We start from the raw sequence: 20223 nt of genomic DNA, 5'->3' as shown, positions 1-20223 counted from the left end.
CTGTAAGAACTCTATGAAGGAGTTAATAGAAGAGAAGGCCTAAACAGGGCTCAGTTAAATGAATGGAATAACTTAAATATATTCATGTCATGCTGGCATTTCCCATGGACTCTCTCTCTTCCACTGCACCATGAACTCTTTGAGAAAGGGGCAGTATCTTACATCCTATTTGATTCCTGGTATATGATACCATGCCCAGCACATAGTAGGTACTCAGAAATTGTTTGCTGAATGAATGAATATTGACATGAATTTGGGCAAACTCTGGAAGATGGTGAAGGACAGGGAAGCCTGCTGCTGCAGTCCATGGGGTTGCAAAGAGTCAGACATGACTTGGCGACTGAACAACAACAACAGTGATATGATGTGTATCAAATAACACGTTCCACTGCCTTGTTCCTGGAAGCATATGACCCATCTCTTGTCATTGTGATAAATTAGCTGGCCCTGTAGAGAACTAGTCTCAGCTTGCCTCTGATACGTTCTTAGTCACTTAGTCGTGTCCAACTCGTTGCAACCCCATGAACTGTAGCCCGCCAGGCTCCTCTGTCCATGGGGATTGTCCAGGCAAGTATACTGGAGTGGGTTGCCATTTCTTCCTCCAAGGGACCTTCCCAACCCAGGGATCAAACCCAGGTGTCCCACATTGCAGGTGGATTTTTTACTGTCTGAGCCACCAGGGAAGGCCACACCTCTATATTTTTTGGCCTAAAGAATCAGGCCAGTTGTCTTCACTGCCTCATAGTTAATATCTGGAAAGTGATGAGAACTTTCCCAATTGGCATATTTCCTCCATTGTCTTTCCCTTTCTTTCCCTCACCCTGTCATCTTTCTGACTCAGGAAGCTATGATCTCTTCCTTATCCACAGGATATCATAGGCTCCATACAAGCAACAGGCAAGAGCATGCTATCTTTTTGATCACTCAACCCGTTCCGTGTGGTTCCAGCTAAATGAGTAGAAGAGAGAGTTCAGCCTGTTTGTTTTCTGGTTTTATTGTTTGCCTAGTCTATTGTGGTGATAGACTAGAGGTAGCTTTTGTTTCTTCAAGATCACAACATATTGTTAGTCACACTTATAAGAGTACTTCTTTGGTCAAGTTCATTTTTTTTCCAAGATAATTTCTTTCTGATTTAGCTTTCTTTAAACCAACTTTTATATCTCTTATCAAAATACAATTTACCTGATAATGGGCCTTGGTTTCCATCATGTGCTTCAGACATATGATTATAACACGTGAGGGAAAATGTTCTGCTTGGTTTGAGACTTCAGACTGAAATAACCATAAGCAGAGAGGAGAGGCTGACTTTTCTTTTCTTAGTTCCTTTATATATATGCCTACCATTTACCTATATGTATATCTATATCTGTATTTCCAGTAGCTAGCTGCTATATAGTATATATAATATGGCTGTAATATTATATAAAATTATGTAAAACATAATATTTATACTGGCAATAAAAGGCAGAAAAGTTGAAAATATCAAAGATTAGGTGCTTCATGTACTAGCACATTCTGTAAAATGGATCTAAGCAGAAGCAGCCTAGGACTAAGCTCAGTTTATCATTTCCAGTAAGCTATGTGCTTAAGAGCACACATTAGCGAATTTTTCATCTCAACAGTTGAACCTTATCTTCACCTCATTACTTTCAAGCCTACGGGTAAATTAGAATTTGAAATTTGGGATTATAAAATCTAATTAGAACTTTATGAAACTATCAAATAGGAAAATAAGATACTCTATAGAAAATAACTAAATCTAAACAAATATTTATATCAGATATTGATACTTTATTTCATAGTATACAGAAATCGGAATATATCATCATTTAGCACTTAGAGTAAAATTGTGTATTTCTGTTGACTGTATGTTCCTATCAAAAGCAATGCTTTCAGTACCCAGTTTATGTTCTTATTTTTTGTCTTCTTATCAAAATTGATATGGTGTACTTGGAAACAGCATAATGTAAATGAGCGGAAACAACCAAAAAAAATTTATATTGAATTTATATTCATATAAAGAATTGAGATTAACAAAACAGTGACTCTTTAAACAAATGAACGCTGGTGTTATCACATATATCTATAATAAATAATGGTCCAAAATTGTGTTTGGTGTGTGTATATATAAGTATATACACATTTGTACTAGTGTACATATAGTCTGTTTCACCAACTGTAGTAACTGAAGATGTTTTAGGTTTCAGTTATTTGAAAGAGCCACATGCTTTTATACCGAATATATAATTTACAGATAGTACCTACTTCCAAGTAGAAATGTGCTCATCATGCATAATGTAGAGGTATATCCTCAGGCAAACAAATGAATATCCTATTTGGAATAACAAGGAATCAATCTGAATGGTCCAGACTGTTACTTATAGTCAAGCCCGCAATAAGGCTTTAACTCAAAGCAGAGACTGAATTTTATTGGTTGGTTGGTACTGCTACCTATAGTAGTACTTGAGTAGCAAAAGATGAGAGCAATAAATTTTTTTTTTTATCATTGTTAGAAATGGGTGATGCTCATGCTCATGAGGGTCCTCCTTGAAGACAAGGACCACATTTTACTTGGATGCGTATTCCTAGGGCACAGTAGCTACCACACAATAGGTACCAAAAAAAATGTGGTGACCATTCTTTTTGTAAAAAATGGTGCCTTAAGTACTGAATTATGTTGCCAATGTTTACTACACATATTTGAATTCTTTATTTGCTTGAATAGGGAGAAGATCCAATTTATCCGAACTGAAGGGACTCCAGGATTGGTGCGTCTTTCAAGTGATGCAGACCTTGTCATGCTGCTGAGGTATGTAATGCCTTTTCAAAGTGGGAAATCTCCTATCATCAGGCATTTTGAAGCACTTTAGAAAATAATGTGCTAGAATTGGCAGCCAGTAAGTGCTTCTTTTATTCTAAAAGACTTGTGGAATACTCATGATGGAGATACAGGATACTGATTTAGTGATAAGTCATTTCAGATTTCATTTCTTATCACTGGAATCAGCTTGATTTTTGTTTTACCCTGCTGGCAGAGGATGCAGTATTAGGAAGGGGAAAGAGACCAATGAGTAGAATGTCCCGCCACAGAATAAGGCAGAAGGTTATACCTCGCTTACCGCGTGAGAGTAAAAAAGAGGTTGTATTTGTATTTTCATCCAAAATTTTTTTCTCAGAATGTCTTTTGTCCCCTTTTGCTGATTTGAAGTTATTTATTTACTTTATGGCTTTGGGAATTTAAGTTTGGGAAATCAGAGAAGAAAGTTGAAATTTGGTCACTGGTACTCACTGCCAACTTGATAGACTTTCATAAAACTGACCAATTATATTTTCTTTTTTAATGGTTAGATGGGCTTTGGTTTTAAACTTTAGGGGAGTTTAGAATGGAAACCTGGCAAGTTTTTAAGAAACTTTTTCAGTTTTGATTATTTTTCAAATGTAGGAGACCAGTAAAATAATATTTTACTTTACCTAGTGGTTGGGACACCCACTATTATAATCTCCATAGAATTAAAGGGAAGTCATACTGGGCCATTATCAAGCAATGTTTTATTTATTCCAAAGTATTACTAGTCTCATTCATATTATTCATGAGAATCTTAACTCTAACCATTTATACTGCATGCTTGATTGCTGCCATATTTGTAAAACTAAAGTCAAAAAGTCATTTTCTTTTACTCTACAGTTGGAACATAACTCAAAGGGATATAACCATTTTTCATGGATATTTTCCTTCATTTTATCCTGAACATGACCTATTTGATGGATAAGGGTCACTTCTCAGGCTAGATGCTAACCCTCAACTGTGGTGTTTAGGCAGTTCTGAAAGCAGGATGTGGCATGCTAGATATTCATGAAGATTCTTGGTCAATAATGTGGAATATGATGTTTCTACCATAGTTGGGTTGTTGATAAAATAGCAAGTTTTATTACAAAATTCTGGCTGCGATAGGACTCTTTTGATTCATTATAGAAGTCCGTGGTTTTTTATTTAAAGAATTCTACTGTTGGAATTAGTAAAAACAAAAATGATTACAAAATAGAAATCACAATTATTGTATACCTTCTCTTGGTTAAGTAACCTTTAATGATATAGCCCTAAATATTTTGAGTTACAATATAGTTTATAATATTTGTATGTTGGTAAGCACTATAATTTGCATGAGTTTCTATGTGTTATGGGGTTGAATTTTAAAATATTTGAAAAGTGATTTGTATATAGAGAAAGACTACATTTTTCACCTTTAGGAAAATAGACATGTTTTCTGAAGCCTTTGGAGAAACATGAGAAATTTACTTATATATTAATAGCTTTATAATTATTACATACATGTGATAAATGATATTTAATTCTAGACTTTTACTTCATTTGGATTAGCAAATAAATGATTTTACACTGTAACAATATATTACATGTGCATGCTTAATAAATAATATTTAATGATTATTGAAACATTTTGGGATACTCTCATTTCTTTATTTTTTATTTTGCTTTGGAGTTTGAATCATTTCCATCAGTTACTATAAACTCAGGCAGTGGATTTGTTTGTTACATAGATGGAATCTCTATGTCTGTTTTTATACTTTGTCTGTTTGTTTTTTCTTTCCATTTAAAAATATTTTCTTGGGTGAACTTTGTAGAACATGAATTATTTTTTAATAAAAATATTTTTATTAATGTATAATTGATTTGTGTGTGTGCATGCTGAGTTGCTTCAGTTGTGTCCTACTCTTTGTGACCCTATGGACTATAGCCCTCCGGGTTCCTGTGTCCATGGGATTCTCCAGACAAGAATACTGGAGTGGGTTGCCATGCCCTTTTCCAGGGCATCTTTCCATCCAGGGATCGAAACCATGTCTCCTGCAACTCCTGCATTGCAGGCGTATTCTTTACCACTGAGCCACTGCTAATGCTAAGTCGCTTCAGTCGTGTCCGACTCTGTGCGACCCCCTAGACGGCAGCCCACCAGGCTCCCCCGTCCCTGGGATTCTCCAGGCAAGAACACTGGAGTGGGTTGCCATTTCCTTCTCCAATGCATGAAAGTAAAAAGTGAAAGTGAAGTTGCTCAGTCGTGTCCGACTCTTAGCGACCCCATGGATTGCAGCCTATCAGGCTCCTCCGTCCATGGGATTTTCCAAGCAAGACTACTGGAGTGGGGTGCCATTGCCTTCTCCGACTGAGCCACTAGGGAAGCTCATAATTGATTTTTACAAAACTATATTAGTTTTAGGTGTACAATGTAATGATTCAATGTTTTCATTTATTGTATTCCATTTTAAATTATTATAAAAATATTGGCCAGATTTTCTGTGCTGTACTTTATATCCTTGTATCTGATTTATTTTTTTACCTATATACATTGTCTGTTTTTTAAAAAAGAAAGTCATTCCTGATACAAATGGACTTGAATATCAGCAAGCTGCAATATAGAGATGATACAGCTCCAGGAAATTATTGATTTCAAAATAAACCCATGTAAAGTTGTTTTCCAATAAAGCTATTATATACTTAAGACTTGTAAAATAACTTTTATATATTTGTTATTGGTTATTCTATTTTGGCATTAGTGGTAAAGAACCTGCCTGCCAGTGCAGAAGACATAAGCAACATGGGTTTGATCCCTGCATCTGGAAGATCCCCTGGAGGACGAAATGGCAACTCACTCCAGTTCTTGCCTGGAGAATCTCATGGACAGAGGAGCCTGGTGGGCTACAGTCCATGGGGTCATAAAAGAGTCAAACATGACTGAAGCACCTTAGCACGCATTCTATTTCTATTCTGTTAAATTATAAAAAGTGTACAGAGCTTATATAGGAAATGATTGATAAATTTGGCTACATTGGAATTGTTAATTTATTTAATGAAAGCCATCACACATAAAGACATAAAGAAAGGCAATAAACTAGAAGACTATGTTCACATGATATAAAACAAAGATATCATGAATACAGAAAGCATGCTTTTAAATCAATTTGAAAGAAAATAACCCCAAAGAAAAATGAATAAAGGATATAAAAAGGCATTTCAAAAGAATCAAAGCATGAATAGCCAATAAACTCATGGAAAGATGATAGTAATCATAAAATGCAATTTCAGATAATGAGACACTATTTCATGTTATTCAATTGAAAAAATAAAAAAGTCTGATAATACCAAGTGAGAAATGGGAACTCCATATTGTCTGTATTTGGTGGTATTGCAGTTCTACAACCTCTTCAAAGAACAATTTGACAGTATCTTGTACGGATAGAAAACCTACACGAATGACTGAGCATGCTCTGCTTTTAGATATATACCATATGTGTATGTGGAGAAGGAAATGGCAACCCACTTCAGTACTCTTGCCTGGAAAATTCCATGGACAGAGGAGCCTTGTAGGCTACAATCCATGGGGTCGCAAAGAGTTGGACACGGCTGAGCAGCTTCACTTCACTTCATATGTATACTAAGAAACTCTATTATGTGTATACAAGATGATACATACAGTATAATCATTGCACCATTATTGATAAAAGCACACAGTTGGGGAAAAAGTCAGCATTTGTCAAGGAAGTTATGGATAAATACACGGATATATTCATAGATAGGGCTTCCCTGGTGGCGCAGCGGTAAAGAATCCTCCTGCTATGCAGGAGCCACAGGAGATGGGGGTTTGATCCCAGAGTCAGGAAGATCCCCTGGAGGAGGACACAGCAACCCACTCCAGTATTCTTGCCTGAAGAACCCCATGGACAGAGAAGCTTGGTGGGCTACTGTCCATAGCATCGCAAAGAGTCAAATACGACAGAAGGGACTGAGCACATGTGCACAAACATTCATAGAATGGACTGTATGTTACATGGCAGGTAAAAGTAGTAAAGTAGACCCCTTATATAGCAACGCAGATGGATATCAGAAATATATTGTTGAGTAAAATAGTTTAAGAATGTAATATACTTATAAATCATTCGTATAATTTCTAGCAACACATAAGGCAAAACTATATATTTTTCCTGTATACATATGTTGAAAATTTAAAATTCTGGAAGGATATGTTAAAATCATGATAGAGGAGCTCAAAAGGGACTTCCTATACAATATACACATACAGATGTATAGATACAGCTGTATATAGGTATATTCACCTCTATAAGTATGTATATATGTTTGAAGCAAAAGATAATAGTGTAAATATGTATTAATCCTGGATGATATGTATTGAGTGTTTTTATATTGCTCTCTGTCTCTGTGTTAAATTTTTCAAGTAGAAAATTTTCTCTCTTGGTATGAAAGTTTTCCACATACTGGTTGTATTTAAAGGAAATGATAGGTGTCATGGAGCAAAGGGACACAGATATAGATGTCCAAGGAGAGGGTGCTAATTGCTACTCTTAATTTTGCTGTGAGTTTCTAAACCTTTGTGGTATCAACTGTTTTATGTGGCATTTTTCCTTAGCAATCAACTTTAAATTCACATTATTCTAATGGCTATTGATTTATTGAGAAAGAGAGTTGATTGTTTTGGGGCTCAATTTGGTATTACAAATACAGTTACTTGTTGCTTCTGGTTCTAAATCTTTTGACTTTTATAGTGTAAAAGTGGATAGATGGCTTAACAATATGGTATCTAAAAATGCTTTTACTATAGTGGTTTAGCAGACATGTGCAGATGAATGAAGACCAGAAAAGAACTATCAAGATGTTATTGTATTGTTATTAATATAGCCCAGAGTTTCAGCCTTCAAATTACTGACATTTCAGGCTGGATATGCCTTTGTTGCAGGGCACTCTTCTGTGCATTATAAGATGTTTATCAGCATTCTGACCCCCACTCATTAGATGCCAAAAGTGCTCCCTTCTCAGTTACCAGAACCAAAAATGTCCTCAGAGAGTACAGGGAAGGGCAGAATTGCCTCAGTTGAAAGCCATTTCTATAATCCTCAGGAGTTCTTTCCTTAAATCTCTGAAGACTAAACTGCTGCCACCTTTTCTCAATGTTTTCTGAAAACCAATTTAACAGATTTCTAGATTTGACTAAAGAAAAGCCACTTCTACCTCTTAATTAAAAAGCACAAGTACTCTTACTTAGGTGGTTGATTCTATTTTGTCAAGTGTTTGTATATTTGACAATCAACAGTACATTTCTTTATTATAGCAGTTAATTAAAAGTCTAGGATTTCAAGATCTCAGATTCCTGATTACTATCTTTTAGGAGAGTATTTAGAAATAGAAACTGCACTATGGAGCAGAAAGAAGACACTCGATTGAATAAATCAAAATCCTCACATTTGAAAAATATTATAAAGTCAGAGTAAATAAGAAAGCTAATTATTTAGCAGTTGTAATTATTTTCAAGGTGTTTTGTTATATTTTGCTTTTAATTCTCCAGTGAAATGCTGAGTTCTTTGAAGGCCAAGATCCTGTTCTATATGTCTTGGAATGAAGATAGAGAACATACTTTGTGTATTAATTATGGGTCCTCAATAAACACCATCTCTTGTGTTTGAATCTTATTCTCAAGTGTAAAAATCAAAAATCCAGTCTATTTTCAAATGAATACACAAACTCAAACTCACTATTTAAGTGACACAATAGAAATTATGTTGTCCAAAGCTGGTGGGAAAACAGGTAAATAACCACAGGTTTCACAAAAGCTGCAAACAGCCAGCGTTTTGTCCCAAGGATTACCCACAGGAGAACGGGGACGGATGCTTTCTTTGGGATGTGAACTGGACTTCAGATGGAATGAGCCAAAGGGAGAAATCAGCTTACTCATTGCGGAAACAAAGCGTTTACCCATATCTTTGGCTAAAGTATGCATTTTGTTTCTTGTCTTTCCCCAGTTTATTTGAAGAAGAGATAATGTCATATGTGCCTCCACATGCCTTACTCCATCCCAGCTACTGTCAGTCCCCACGTGGCTCCCCTGTGTCCTCTCCCCAGAACTCACCAGGTGAGTCCACCTGCTGTGTGCAGTGAATTCTCTAAGGAATGAGCCCTGAAGTCAAATGTTCTGTCCTCCTAAAGGACAGTAAGGGAACACTTTGGGTACATCTGTAGTGTTAGCACAGGTTTCTGTGGCACTTCCCATCTCTTAAAATGGCTTGTTTCCATGGGGAAACATTTTGACAGGAAGATAATGACATTCCAAAATAGGAGGATAAATATTAACAGTATGAAATACACTGATACAGAATTTACTTTTCATTATGTCATGTGGTGTCTACTATGTCTTAGAAAATATTAAAGCACAAAATACTATGTTAGCTTTTTGGATTTAAAAAATTCTAGCTAGGAGATTGATTCAGTGAATAATAAAAAGAAATCTCCAGTTTCAGAGATAATTTTTTCCCTTCAGTAGTCACTAATTGCATTAGATAGGAAGACCAGAGATTCAGGGACAGGTAGAACATGTTGATAAATGAAATGAACTAAAAATTTTAAGTTTAAATTCTTTTTGAAAGAGGTGTGATGTAAACAGAAGAGTGAATGAATGAACGAATAAAAAGTAGGTAATGCAGCTTAGTAAATGAGTATTTTTTTAAGTAAAGTAGTCATGATGTTGATGAAACATCAGCTATCTTTATCCTTATTATAAGCTATATGTTGTTCACACCATAGCAGCTATCAGAATTTAAAACTATTTTAATGGAAATCCAAACTCTGTGTCACTAAAAGTTGCTTTGTGTTCTTTGACATATAACTTTTGTTTTCATATATTGGTATCATAATGAAGCTACAGACTAACTGAATACCACAAACAGGAAAAGGTCTATTAATTTGTTCATGTAACAGAGATTTAATGAGCATCCAGCTATGATCCAAGCACTGAATTAGACCCTGATGCTACAAAGATGAATAGTATCGTCTCTGCCTTTGAAAATTCATGGTGGGGCAGTGAGTGAACAAGTGACGAAAAGCTCTGTGGTTAGTCCTGTAATGAAAAGATGTCTTGGGAACACAGATGTGGGAATGACTCTTCCTTCAAGGTGTGGGGGTGGGGAGTTTAGGGAAAGGTGACTACAACAGGTGTGAAGGGAAGCCTTGAAGAATGATGAATAGGATTTTACCAGGTGGTCCAAAAGAACGAGGACACTGTAAGTAAAGAAGTAGCATGAGCTAAACCACAGAAGCATAAAGCAGTTTAGGACAAATTAATACATACAAGTGAAGGCAAGTTCTCAGAGCTCAGGTTGAGAAAAGAGGCTAGAGTTGGTTGGTTACTAAAGCCTCACTTTGTACTCCATGTAGAGCCACTGAAAATTTACAAACAGAAGAGTAGAACTTGCTTTACAAAGTTCAGTTTGGTGGCCATGTGCAGAATGTATTAGAATATGAGAGACTAGAGTTAGAGAAACCATCTGGGAAGCTGTTGCATTAATTCAGGAGACACGATAAAGGGATGGACTATAGGGCTTCCCAGGTGGCACTAGGTTCTTTACCAAAACCTGCCTGTGAATGCAGGAGATGTAAGAGAAGTGGGTTTGATCCCTAGGTCAGGAAGATCCCCTGGAGGAGGGCATGGCGACCCACTCCAGTATCCTTTCCCCTGGAAAATCCCATGGACAGAGGAGCCTGATGGGCTACAGTCCATAGGATCACAAAGAGTTGGACATGACTGAAGTGACTTAGCATGCAATGGTGATGGAGAAAAGGAAGTTAATTCAAAGACTATGTTGGATCTACGTAGATTCTAGAACTTTGAGTCTAGGCGGGAATGAGTGAAGGCAGATTCTGAGGTCCTTACCACATGGACTGCCTGGCAGATGGTAATGCCATTTAGCAAGAAAGGGAAAAGGTTAAACTGAAGAGGGGAGGAGATTAAAGGAAACTGATTTGGGACATGTTTTATTGAGGAATCTTTGGACCATCCAACTGGAGATGCCCAGAGACAGCTGGAGAAACAGTCTTGAAGCTCAGGAGAGGTTAGCAGTTAGGAACACAGGTTTGCTGGTAGCAGGTGAAGCCCACAAGGTAGATTAGAGGAACTAAGGAGGACAGGTCAGTGGAAAACAAGAGAAAATAAAGGATGATGACATGAGCAGCTCCAGTATTCAAGAAGGGGTTGAGGATACAAGTGAGAGAGTCAGTGGATTTTGGAAGAGAATTAGGAACATCTTTTCAGGGAAGCCAGGTTTCAAGGATGAAGGACTGGCTTCCAGAGCCAGGTGCTCAGAGGAGTCAAGAAAGATGAGGCCTGAGAAGAGTCTATTAGATTTGAAGATCATGAAGTTTTATATGACATTTCCCAGAGCAGTTGCCATGAACTAATAGGTCATAAACTGGAATGTTACCAGTTACAGGATGATAGGAGATGTGAAGTAGAAAAAGGGTGTAAAAAATACTCTTTTCATGAAACATGGAAGTGAAAATAAAGCAAAATAAGGCAATGCTTAGAAGGAGAAGAATTAAGGAAAGGATTTTAGGATGTGGAAGTGTTTGTGTATGTGTTAAGGGCAGATAGTGTGGGTGGGAGGAAAGTGGTTTGTTGAATGGGGTGAAGAAGCAGCATTCAGCAAGCACAGGCCTGTGGGAAGGCAGGACACTGGAGACAAAAGCAAAGGCCAACTTTAGAACAAAGTAGGGACCCTGTTTTGATGATACAGGATGGGAAAAAAGTATATGACTCTTGGGGTCAGTTAAAGGAGTAAGAGAAAGATTAATGGAATTCATTACTGGCCTTGGTCATTTACCAACTGTGTGTGACTTTGGGCAATTTACTGTCTTTCCTGAATTTGAATTTCTTTTTCTTTAATATGGAAATAATAACAATCACCTCCCATAGTTATCTGGAGAAGAACACCTTGCCTGGTACCTAGAACATGACAAGCATCCAATAAATGTTAGTTTATCCATTTTTCTTTCTTTCTGGAAATTGAGAAGTATAATTTGTCAATATTTGAACCACTAATAACTGGTCTCTATGAATCTACTTAGTCCTGATTTACTGAACTAGCTGCCTAGAGTTTTAATCATTCTGACTGGTCTTAATCTTAGCTGGAACCTACAGGGGTTTAAATGGGTTGTCCCTTCACTTCATGCTTTATGGTTAAATTAATAAAGCTCTTTGGAGTACTGCTCATTCCAGTCAAAGCTCTCCTTTCCAGACCTTTACTGTGGCCCCATCCTCCCAGAGAAAAAGGTAGATCTCCAGATTCTGTCCTTTCTGGGCCCTACAAAGGCATATTCTCTCAATGACGAGTTTGACATTCTTGAGACTCTATGAACATTCTAAATGGTGACTAAGTTTCTTCTTTTTATGTAGCATCACAAATGTACATGAGTAATTCATGGTGGCAATAAATGCATTCTGGAAGCAGATTGAGAGTTATACGATTTCCAAAGATATCTAAATTGCTTGCAGTGTTTGTGGTGGTTTTAATTTTCAGGAAGAATCATCTCCATATTTTTGGCCTACTCTCTTTCAGTGGGCTTTATTTGATCTTGAAGTTGGGATGTACTGCCTGATATCAACGGAAGTAACTATAACTAATTCCACATGATACAAAGGCAGGACTAGCCTCATTTACCCTGTGGAAGAATCTCTGTTTCTTTGAGTAAAATAGCCTCTTCTTCTACCAATACTCCTGAAGTTCTTATGAAAACATTTCAAATGGATTTTTGAAAGTTGTCTTATACTCTTTCTTATGACTAGAATTTCATCCCTTTTAATGGTGTGAGAAATAATATTGTGAAAATTATGACAGTCATAAATTTCAATGATCTTTCGGAATGCCTAGGAACCTGCTAAACTTTCCACACTTTTCCTCATTCCAAGCACATTTACATGTCTTTTCAAGTGCAGGGGAGAGAAGGGCTTTGGAAATTTTGACTCACTGCTTTTTGCAGCTGTTATAGTCCTCACCTAAAGTTGTCAAAATTTTGGAATGTGAAGGTTTGTTTTTCTAGGTCCATTATAGTGCCAGTCCTGACCTTAGTTATGCCAGAAGGAAAAGACCTTTCCACTTACCGTATGGTTTATTATTCCAAATATAGGACCCAGAAGTTTATTTCAGGACTTTTTGTAGCTGCACATTTCTAGGAATTTAAATGCAAGAACACCTCATTTATCTGATATTGCTGGAGATGAGCTCACTTATGTGAGTTTTCCACGTGACCAAAGCTATAATGTTGAACATCAGAGAATTTGTTTAACCTATCGTTTGCCGAGACTTTTTAATCAATACATTATATCTCTCCCTGCTTCCCTATCCTCAGTGCCTTGAGGCTGTTTCATATTTGAGGGCATCTTCAGACAGAGCCGTTATGACTTGACTGGAACTGGAACCTCTAGAAGCCAGTAGAGAACCAGGTCATGCTCAAGGGAAGTAACCAGACCAAAGAGCACTGAAGAGCCATGTAGGTCTCCCCTGAAGACTGTCTTGAGGGCAGTTATTTCTCCCAACACACAGTGCAACTCCTTAAGGACCCTCTTTTCCCCTTTCCCTCCAAAGTCTCATCATCCCAGCTTTTGCTTGTCTTGTCAGCTCTTTTCACAAATATCCATCCTTCTCTTCCCTTCTCTCCCCCTCCTCCCTCCCTGTCTCCCTGACTTCCTCTTTTCCTGTTTCTCTCTGTGTCTCTCTCTCCCCCTTCTCCCTCCTTCCCTCTTGCCTTCCTCCCACCTTTCCTTCGCCCTCTCCCTTCCCTCCTTTCCCTCACAGTCTATGAAGTAGCTTTATACTTGTTTTTAGAAAAGTAGTTTTATCCTTGCTTTTGTTTTAGTATCCTAGCTTTCTACTTGGAGAAGGAAATGGCAACCCACTCCAGTGTTCTTGCCTGGAGAATCCCAGGGACGGGGGAGCCTGGTGGGCTGCCGTCTATGGGTCGCATAGAGTCGGACACGACTGAAGCGACGTAGCAGCAGCGCAGCAGCTTCCTACTTGTTTTAGCTGTATATTTGTGGGGCTCTTTGCTCAGCCCCACAAAGATGATCTAGGAACCAAACAATACAAATGAAGGAAGCTCTTCATTAGTGGGTGGGGATGGGGGGGCTAAGATTCCAAAGACTGAAGGAGAACCAAATACTACTGCCTCTGTCACAATATGCAGGTGTTTTTATTTCTGTGTTTCTGTTGTTACTCTTCCTTGTTCCCCACTCTTGGTGTTCTCAGAGGATGCCGGTCCCTGGCATGCCCTCCAGCCTTGCTTTTTTAATAAACTGCTATTAATTTGCCAACATTTGAAAAATCAGATATCAGATTGTTTTTTTTTTAAATGGTATGTAAGTAGAATCATCAACAAGGTCAAAACAGTGACGTGAGGGCCTTTCATTACTCTTAGAGAATAAAGTAAAAATGCTAGGACTTCCTTGCTTGTGCTCTGTACCAGCTACTTTTGAGTTTTTTGTTGATTCCATTGTTGATCTATGTTCCAGAATATAGAGTTTTCCAGAAATTATTTTAGTGCTTGATAGTTTATTCTCATTCATTAACAGGGAATTATATAAAAGAAAATCATAGCGTTTATTATTTATAGAAAGTGAACAGAAAAGAAACGCTCTTCTGAGGCATCCCAGTTCAGAGCCTGGAACCTTGCTGAACTGGGCTGAGCTTCACCCTTCCACCACAGACCAAGAGCCAGTCATCAGAGCATTCTGGGTTCTGGGTGTCACACCCAGCATCAAAGAAGACCCAGACTTCTTAGCAGTTTGATGCCAAGATTTTTCTTAGTATTACCTAGAAAAGAAATCCTCTGTCTGGTAGAATTCTTTAAGTTTGTATAGGATTGTGCAGTTTTGTAAGAGTCTGTGGAAGTAATGTTAACAGCATTATATGGGAGTACTTTAGAACTGCTTAGCAATGTTTTTTTTTTCAAGTCTTACATCTGTTACTGAATTTTTTCCTGCAAATAATTAACATAATACTGACTCTTCATAAAATCAGCCTTTTATTTGATCACTTCTGGTATGCAGTGTTGACTTTTTGTATCTGACTTCCTTTTTTAAGACCATGAAGACTATGACATGACTCTCTCTAAGTGAATCATATCCTAGAACTTCACTTGCAGTTATGATTCTTATTCAGTTCTGTGAGCTCACTCTCCAAGATATTTTTTTTTCTTTATTTCCAAAGAGGAAGTAATATTGTTTCTGCCATGGATTTTCTTGGCAGTTGCACCTGACTTGCATTAAGAATTTGACAAGGGCCAGCAGCATAATTTACTGTAATTTTTAAACCATGATGTAATGTGTAAATGATTTTTTTCATAATAGAACTATTAGCAAAAGAATATTTGCGTTTAACAGTTTCTGTCTCCAGAGTTTCCGTAATTGAATTCCTTTACCTAGAGCTTAAGTGGAGTTAGAGCTAATTTTTATTAAGTGTCTGTGTTGATATTGATGGAATGCATTATGGCATTTCCCACATCCTTTTAAGCATCTCAAATTACATGGCAGTAGAATATGTGCTGTTTTTAAAAAATAATCAGCTCTTAAAGAATTGTGTTTCTTTTGTGTCTGGAAAGATTTTCAGTCTTGTATTCCTCTTTTTCCTCTTCCCTATCAATGTCTGTGCTCTTGAAAGCTGATTCATCGTGGCTGCTTTCTGAGCTGTCTGGGTTTACTAGTCTGCAGTTACTCAGACTGCAGCCACCATAGCTTTATTCTGCCACTCTGACTGGACTTGTGCTGCAGGGCTCTGTCCCTCAGCTATCCAAGAGAGGAGACTAAAGTTCATGCAGATCGTGTTCCTTCATGTTGCAGACGATGTCTTACAAGCACAGAGGAAGCACCCCCACTTTGTCCCTGGATGGTGCCCAGGGATGTCATTGGTTAGTTTTGACCTTCTTGTGGGAAATAATGGTTCTCAGCCTTGGCTGCATGTTGGAATCATCTGGAGACCTGCATGACACACGTATGTCTATGTCTTACCCCACCGATTCTCATGTAGTATGTCCTGGTTGTGGCCTGAACATTGGGTTTTTTAAAAAGCATCCTCAGTGATTCTGATATACCTTCAAGATTGAGAACTACTGCCTAGGAGCCTTCTGTATCCCAGGCCTTTAAGGTCAAGTTTATTTGTTTCCTTTATGGCATAGCTTTTTGGGTAAGATTCATAATCATGCCAACAGAACTCTGCACATATTACTAATCAATAGATGATTTTACTAAATTCCATTCCCCAAATCCCACTGTATTTCCCCATGTGTTTGGTATTCACCTCTATGCGGATAATCGCAGTAACAACATTTACATGGGGCTGCTGATGCAGCAGGCACTGCATGAAGTGAGGTACCACACAGACACTGACTCATTTACTCCCCAAGTGTGGCCTGGATCTCACACTGAAACTCCAGTGCTCTGTTTTCAAGTGCTGATCGGGTATATCCACCTGAACAGCTGTCATCTCCAGCTTAGTATGTATAAAGCCTCACATGCCCCCCGTCCTCCAGCGTCAGTCAGAAGGGGCTCAGATCCTAAATCTGCCATTCACTGGCATATGCCTTCAGCTTCCTTAGTTACAAAGTGGTGGTGACGGTAGTATTAACAATGCCTGCTTCTTAGACTTGGGAGGATTCCCCAAGATCCGCTTTGTGAAGTGAATGGTCCCTATTGCATAGCAGACACAACAAATGGCAACTCCTGTTACTGTTTAAAAGGTTTTATATTACCACGTGAGCTTCCTATTTCTCTTCCTTACTTATCTATGGTTACCAGTTCTTAATTCACATTGTAAAAGCCCCACTGAGTCACCACAGTCCAGGTTAGTCCTCATCCCCTCAGGCTTCTGTTTCAGCAACTACTCCTAACTGAATCTCCTCCCTCCTCTTTCCTCCTTCCCATCCTTACTCTACTCAACACACTTTGAAAATCATTTCTGAAAGAAAGCATTACTCGTTTGTTATTTCCTTGCTCAAGAACCTATAAAGGGTTCCCCCTGCTTGCTGCATCATGCTCAGACTTCTTGGCTAGGTTTTTAAAAAGTCTTCTCATAATTTGGTATCAAACTTCTGACCGATGTAATATTCTACTTTCCAGCATTCCCCATCTGCTCTAGGTTAGTGGGGTCTCCACACTGTCTTCTGAACATGCAGGCAATGCTTATTCCAGCTCTTGTTGCCCTGCCTCAGTATAGACTATGTGTTCTCCCATGTTTATAAAGCCTGGTTCCAATAACATTTTGATCTCTGTTTATCCTCATTTACTATTACTTTTCTGTAACACTGGTCTCAAACGCATTGTCACTGAAAGGCTATGGCACAGTGGGGAGCACAGGCTTTACCTCACGGGGCGACTGTCCTCCTAGGGAAATGCAAGCCAGTTGTTACAAAACTCCCTAGATAATTTTCAGGAGAAATCAGATTTTTTTTTTAACTTAAAATCTAAATTTTAAATGTTGACAGTTAATTTAAAAACATTACATGGCAAACAGAATAGATCAATAGGGCCAGGTACAGCGCGGCCATACCCAAGCTATAGTTTTATTTTTTGTTTTTACTTTTTATTAATATTTTAAAAAATAAATAGTTTTTTTTAATTTTTTTAGTTTTATAGTTTTATTTTTTATTTTTAGTTTTATAGGGCTGGGCTATAGTTTTATTCCTTCTGCTTTATAGGAGTTTGTATACCATCTAGTTTAGGACTTAACCATTCTCTAGTTGTTTGATATGTACTATTTCTGTCTTCCCAACCAAGATATCCACTCCAGCAACCTGACCTTGTTCATTTTGAGCATCTGTTGCTGAACAGTATTAGCAAAAAATAATCATCACTTAGTTGATTCATGCATAAGGATATATGTAAGGAGCTTACATGGTGTGTAATGTAAGACACATCACAAGTTTTGTTTTCTTGTGTCTTTTATTGTGTTGTGAAATTTAGCGGAAATATCCCATATTTTTGTCACGGTGGCTGATTCCCATATTCATCATCAATTTTGTATCCCAGCTTGTCAGTTAGTCACAGTGTAACAGAGAATCAGATTTTTTTATGGAAAGGGGAACAAACTATGTTGCTTTTATATTTATTAATTATGCTTGCTGTGGAATGACATGTAAAACATCTTTAGATAATCTGTAGGTAATCACAGTACTTGGCACATATTAAGAATACAACAAATCGTAGTATTATTTACACAACCAGGAGAAGTGGGCTTTCTGCAGTTATGGCTGAATTTTGTTTCAGATCAGTATTATTCTACCCTGTAGTATGAAATGTATGTAATTGTGTGTCTACAGTATTTCTTAGTTACATGATAGTACATATCAAAAATAAGTTTTTGAAGGTTTTTCGTCAAGTATGGAAACTCACTGTTCTTGCTTGGTGTACCACGTACTTTCACATCGTAACTTCCTGTCTAACTGCCACGATACCATCTCACCATTAGACATGAGTAACTCTGTTTGACTCATATTAGTTTGGGCTGAAAAGAGGAACGTACTTGAGTAACACATAGGCACCATTAATTCTATTACAGAATTGCTATTCTCAACCAGAAGGCCCCAGGGAAGGCATCTAAGACATCTTAAGATCCTGGTTAAGCCCTGTGATGTCCTTCGACTTGGAGAGGTGAAAGTGCAGGAACCCGAAAGTGTAGCCTCCTTTTACTTGTTAACTGTGGTCTCAACCCCATGGTAATATTTTTTTCATGGTGATGTGATGAAATCAAATCCACTCCCTTGTCTCTTTGTGGTTTGCTGTAGGTACTCAGCGTGCCAATGCCCGCGCTCCAGCCCCTTACAAGCGAGACTTTGAAGCCAAACTAAGGAACTTTTACAGGAAGTTAGAGACTAAAGGATATGGACAAGGCCCAGGGAAATTAAAGTAAGTCAAAATGATACAAACCCCAGGATTGGTAGATGGTAATAGGATGCGATGCTTTGGGGATTATAGGAAATAGAGTGTGGTTTGGGATGACCAGAATTTGTTTAGTTGACATAATTATTTTGATGTGTGTAAATCACAGTATCACCTAACACATAGTTGTTGAATTAAGCACAATTAAACTTAAGGTTTTAAAGCAGACAGGAAAGTGACAATCATGTTTCATATAAAAATACAAGCAAAATTAAAAGCTGATTTATTTTGTTCTCTTGAAAAGTACCTCTTTGTTGACTTCACATATTCACTAGATATAAGGCTGTCACAGAGTCCTGTGTTGCTCATCACTGCCTGGCTGTTTGGAGTATAGTACCACCACTGCTTAGATCTGTTTCCTTCCGTGAAATAAACTTCACTTGTCCAACAGAATATGGCATGAACGTTGTTTCTGCCTGTCTTTAGCTACCTCCCTTTAAATGGGGAAATTGAAAGATCGTCAGGTTGTTTGGCCCAGAATAATATGAATATCCCACTTACCCATACTCCCTTCAGCCCCACCCCCACCCAATCTCATGTCTCCACTAAAGATCACTGTGCCACTTGAGAGAGGACAGAAGAGGGGGTCTGACTGTGGCACCACCATGACCTGGGTGTGCCGGAAAAAATGCCCAGCCCAACGGCTGCACAGCTCACTGCCCTCCTGCCGGGCTTGCTCCACTGAACTTGCAGGTTCCCCTTTCATCACCTTCAAAAAACATCAACCTGCTCCAAACACTGTACGTCTCTGAGCTTCACTTATGAAAATCTTGCTGATCAAACTTTCATGCCTCTGGCTTCCCTATCATCTCCCTTTCCATTACTATTTGCATTAAGGGCAAATTGACGCCTGTTTAAAGATGACTTAAATTGCCATTGTCATAAGTAGATTAATCAACTGCAAGTATCATTCGTTTTTATCTGTCATCTAGAGAGTTTCAAGGTTCACCTAATTTTAAAGTTAGAAAAGTTTACGTAAACTCCTCTTCTTTAAAGGACACTAAGCTTGGGGCTGATGCACTGGGACGACCCAGAGGGATGGAATGGGGAGGGAGGAGGGAGGAGGGTTCAGGATGGGGAACACATGTATACCTGTGGCGGATTCATTTTGATATTTGGCAAAACTAATACAATTATGTAAAGTTTAAAAATAAAATAAAATTTAAAAAAAAGCATCAAAAAAAAAAAATAAAGGACACTAAGAATTCATCTTTCTTGGTCTCACTGTTACCTTTCTAGCTACTTAAGAGTTGAATTTCTGGTCTAGGTGCATTCATTACATAGAATGCTTAAAACATGACCTCCTAGGTTTAATCTTCCTTTCATAAACAAAAGTTTTGTAAGTGTGTGTGTTGTTTTTTAATCATTTTCCTCCCGGGATAAATGAATTTGACCACCAGAAGAACTTTTGCATTGTTTTTACAGGTCTTAGGTAGGGTGCTCTATT

General features: G+C 37.9%; 1 protein-coding gene across 3 annotated transcripts in view; it reads left to right on the top strand.

Annotated features, from left to right (window-relative positions):
* HECW2 (HECT, C2 and WW domain containing E3 ubiquitin protein ligase 2) overlaps positions 1 to 20223 on the top strand; it is a 433603-nt gene that overhangs the window by 368458 nt on the left and 44922 nt on the right. For all 3 annotated transcript variants that reach the window (XM_055572982.1, XM_055572984.1, XM_055572985.1), the window contains 3 exons: positions 2726 to 2809; positions 8824 to 8933; positions 18623 to 18743. In XM_055572982.1, coding sequence (XP_055428957.1) covers positions 2726 to 2809; positions 8824 to 8933; positions 18623 to 18743 — 315 coding nt within the window. The remainder of the gene's footprint in view (positions 1 to 2725; positions 2810 to 8823; positions 8934 to 18622; positions 18744 to 20223) is intronic.

Source organism: Bubalus kerabau, chromosome 3 (genome assembly GCF_029407905.1).
Source record: "Bubalus kerabau isolate K-KA32 ecotype Philippines breed swamp buffalo chromosome 3, PCC_UOA_SB_1v2, whole genome shotgun sequence".
NCBI lineage: Eukaryota > Metazoa > Chordata > Mammalia > Artiodactyla > Bovidae > Bubalus > Bubalus kerabau.
Note: the sequence above shows the minus strand (reverse complement) of the source record. Positions and strands in the feature narration are given on the sequence as shown.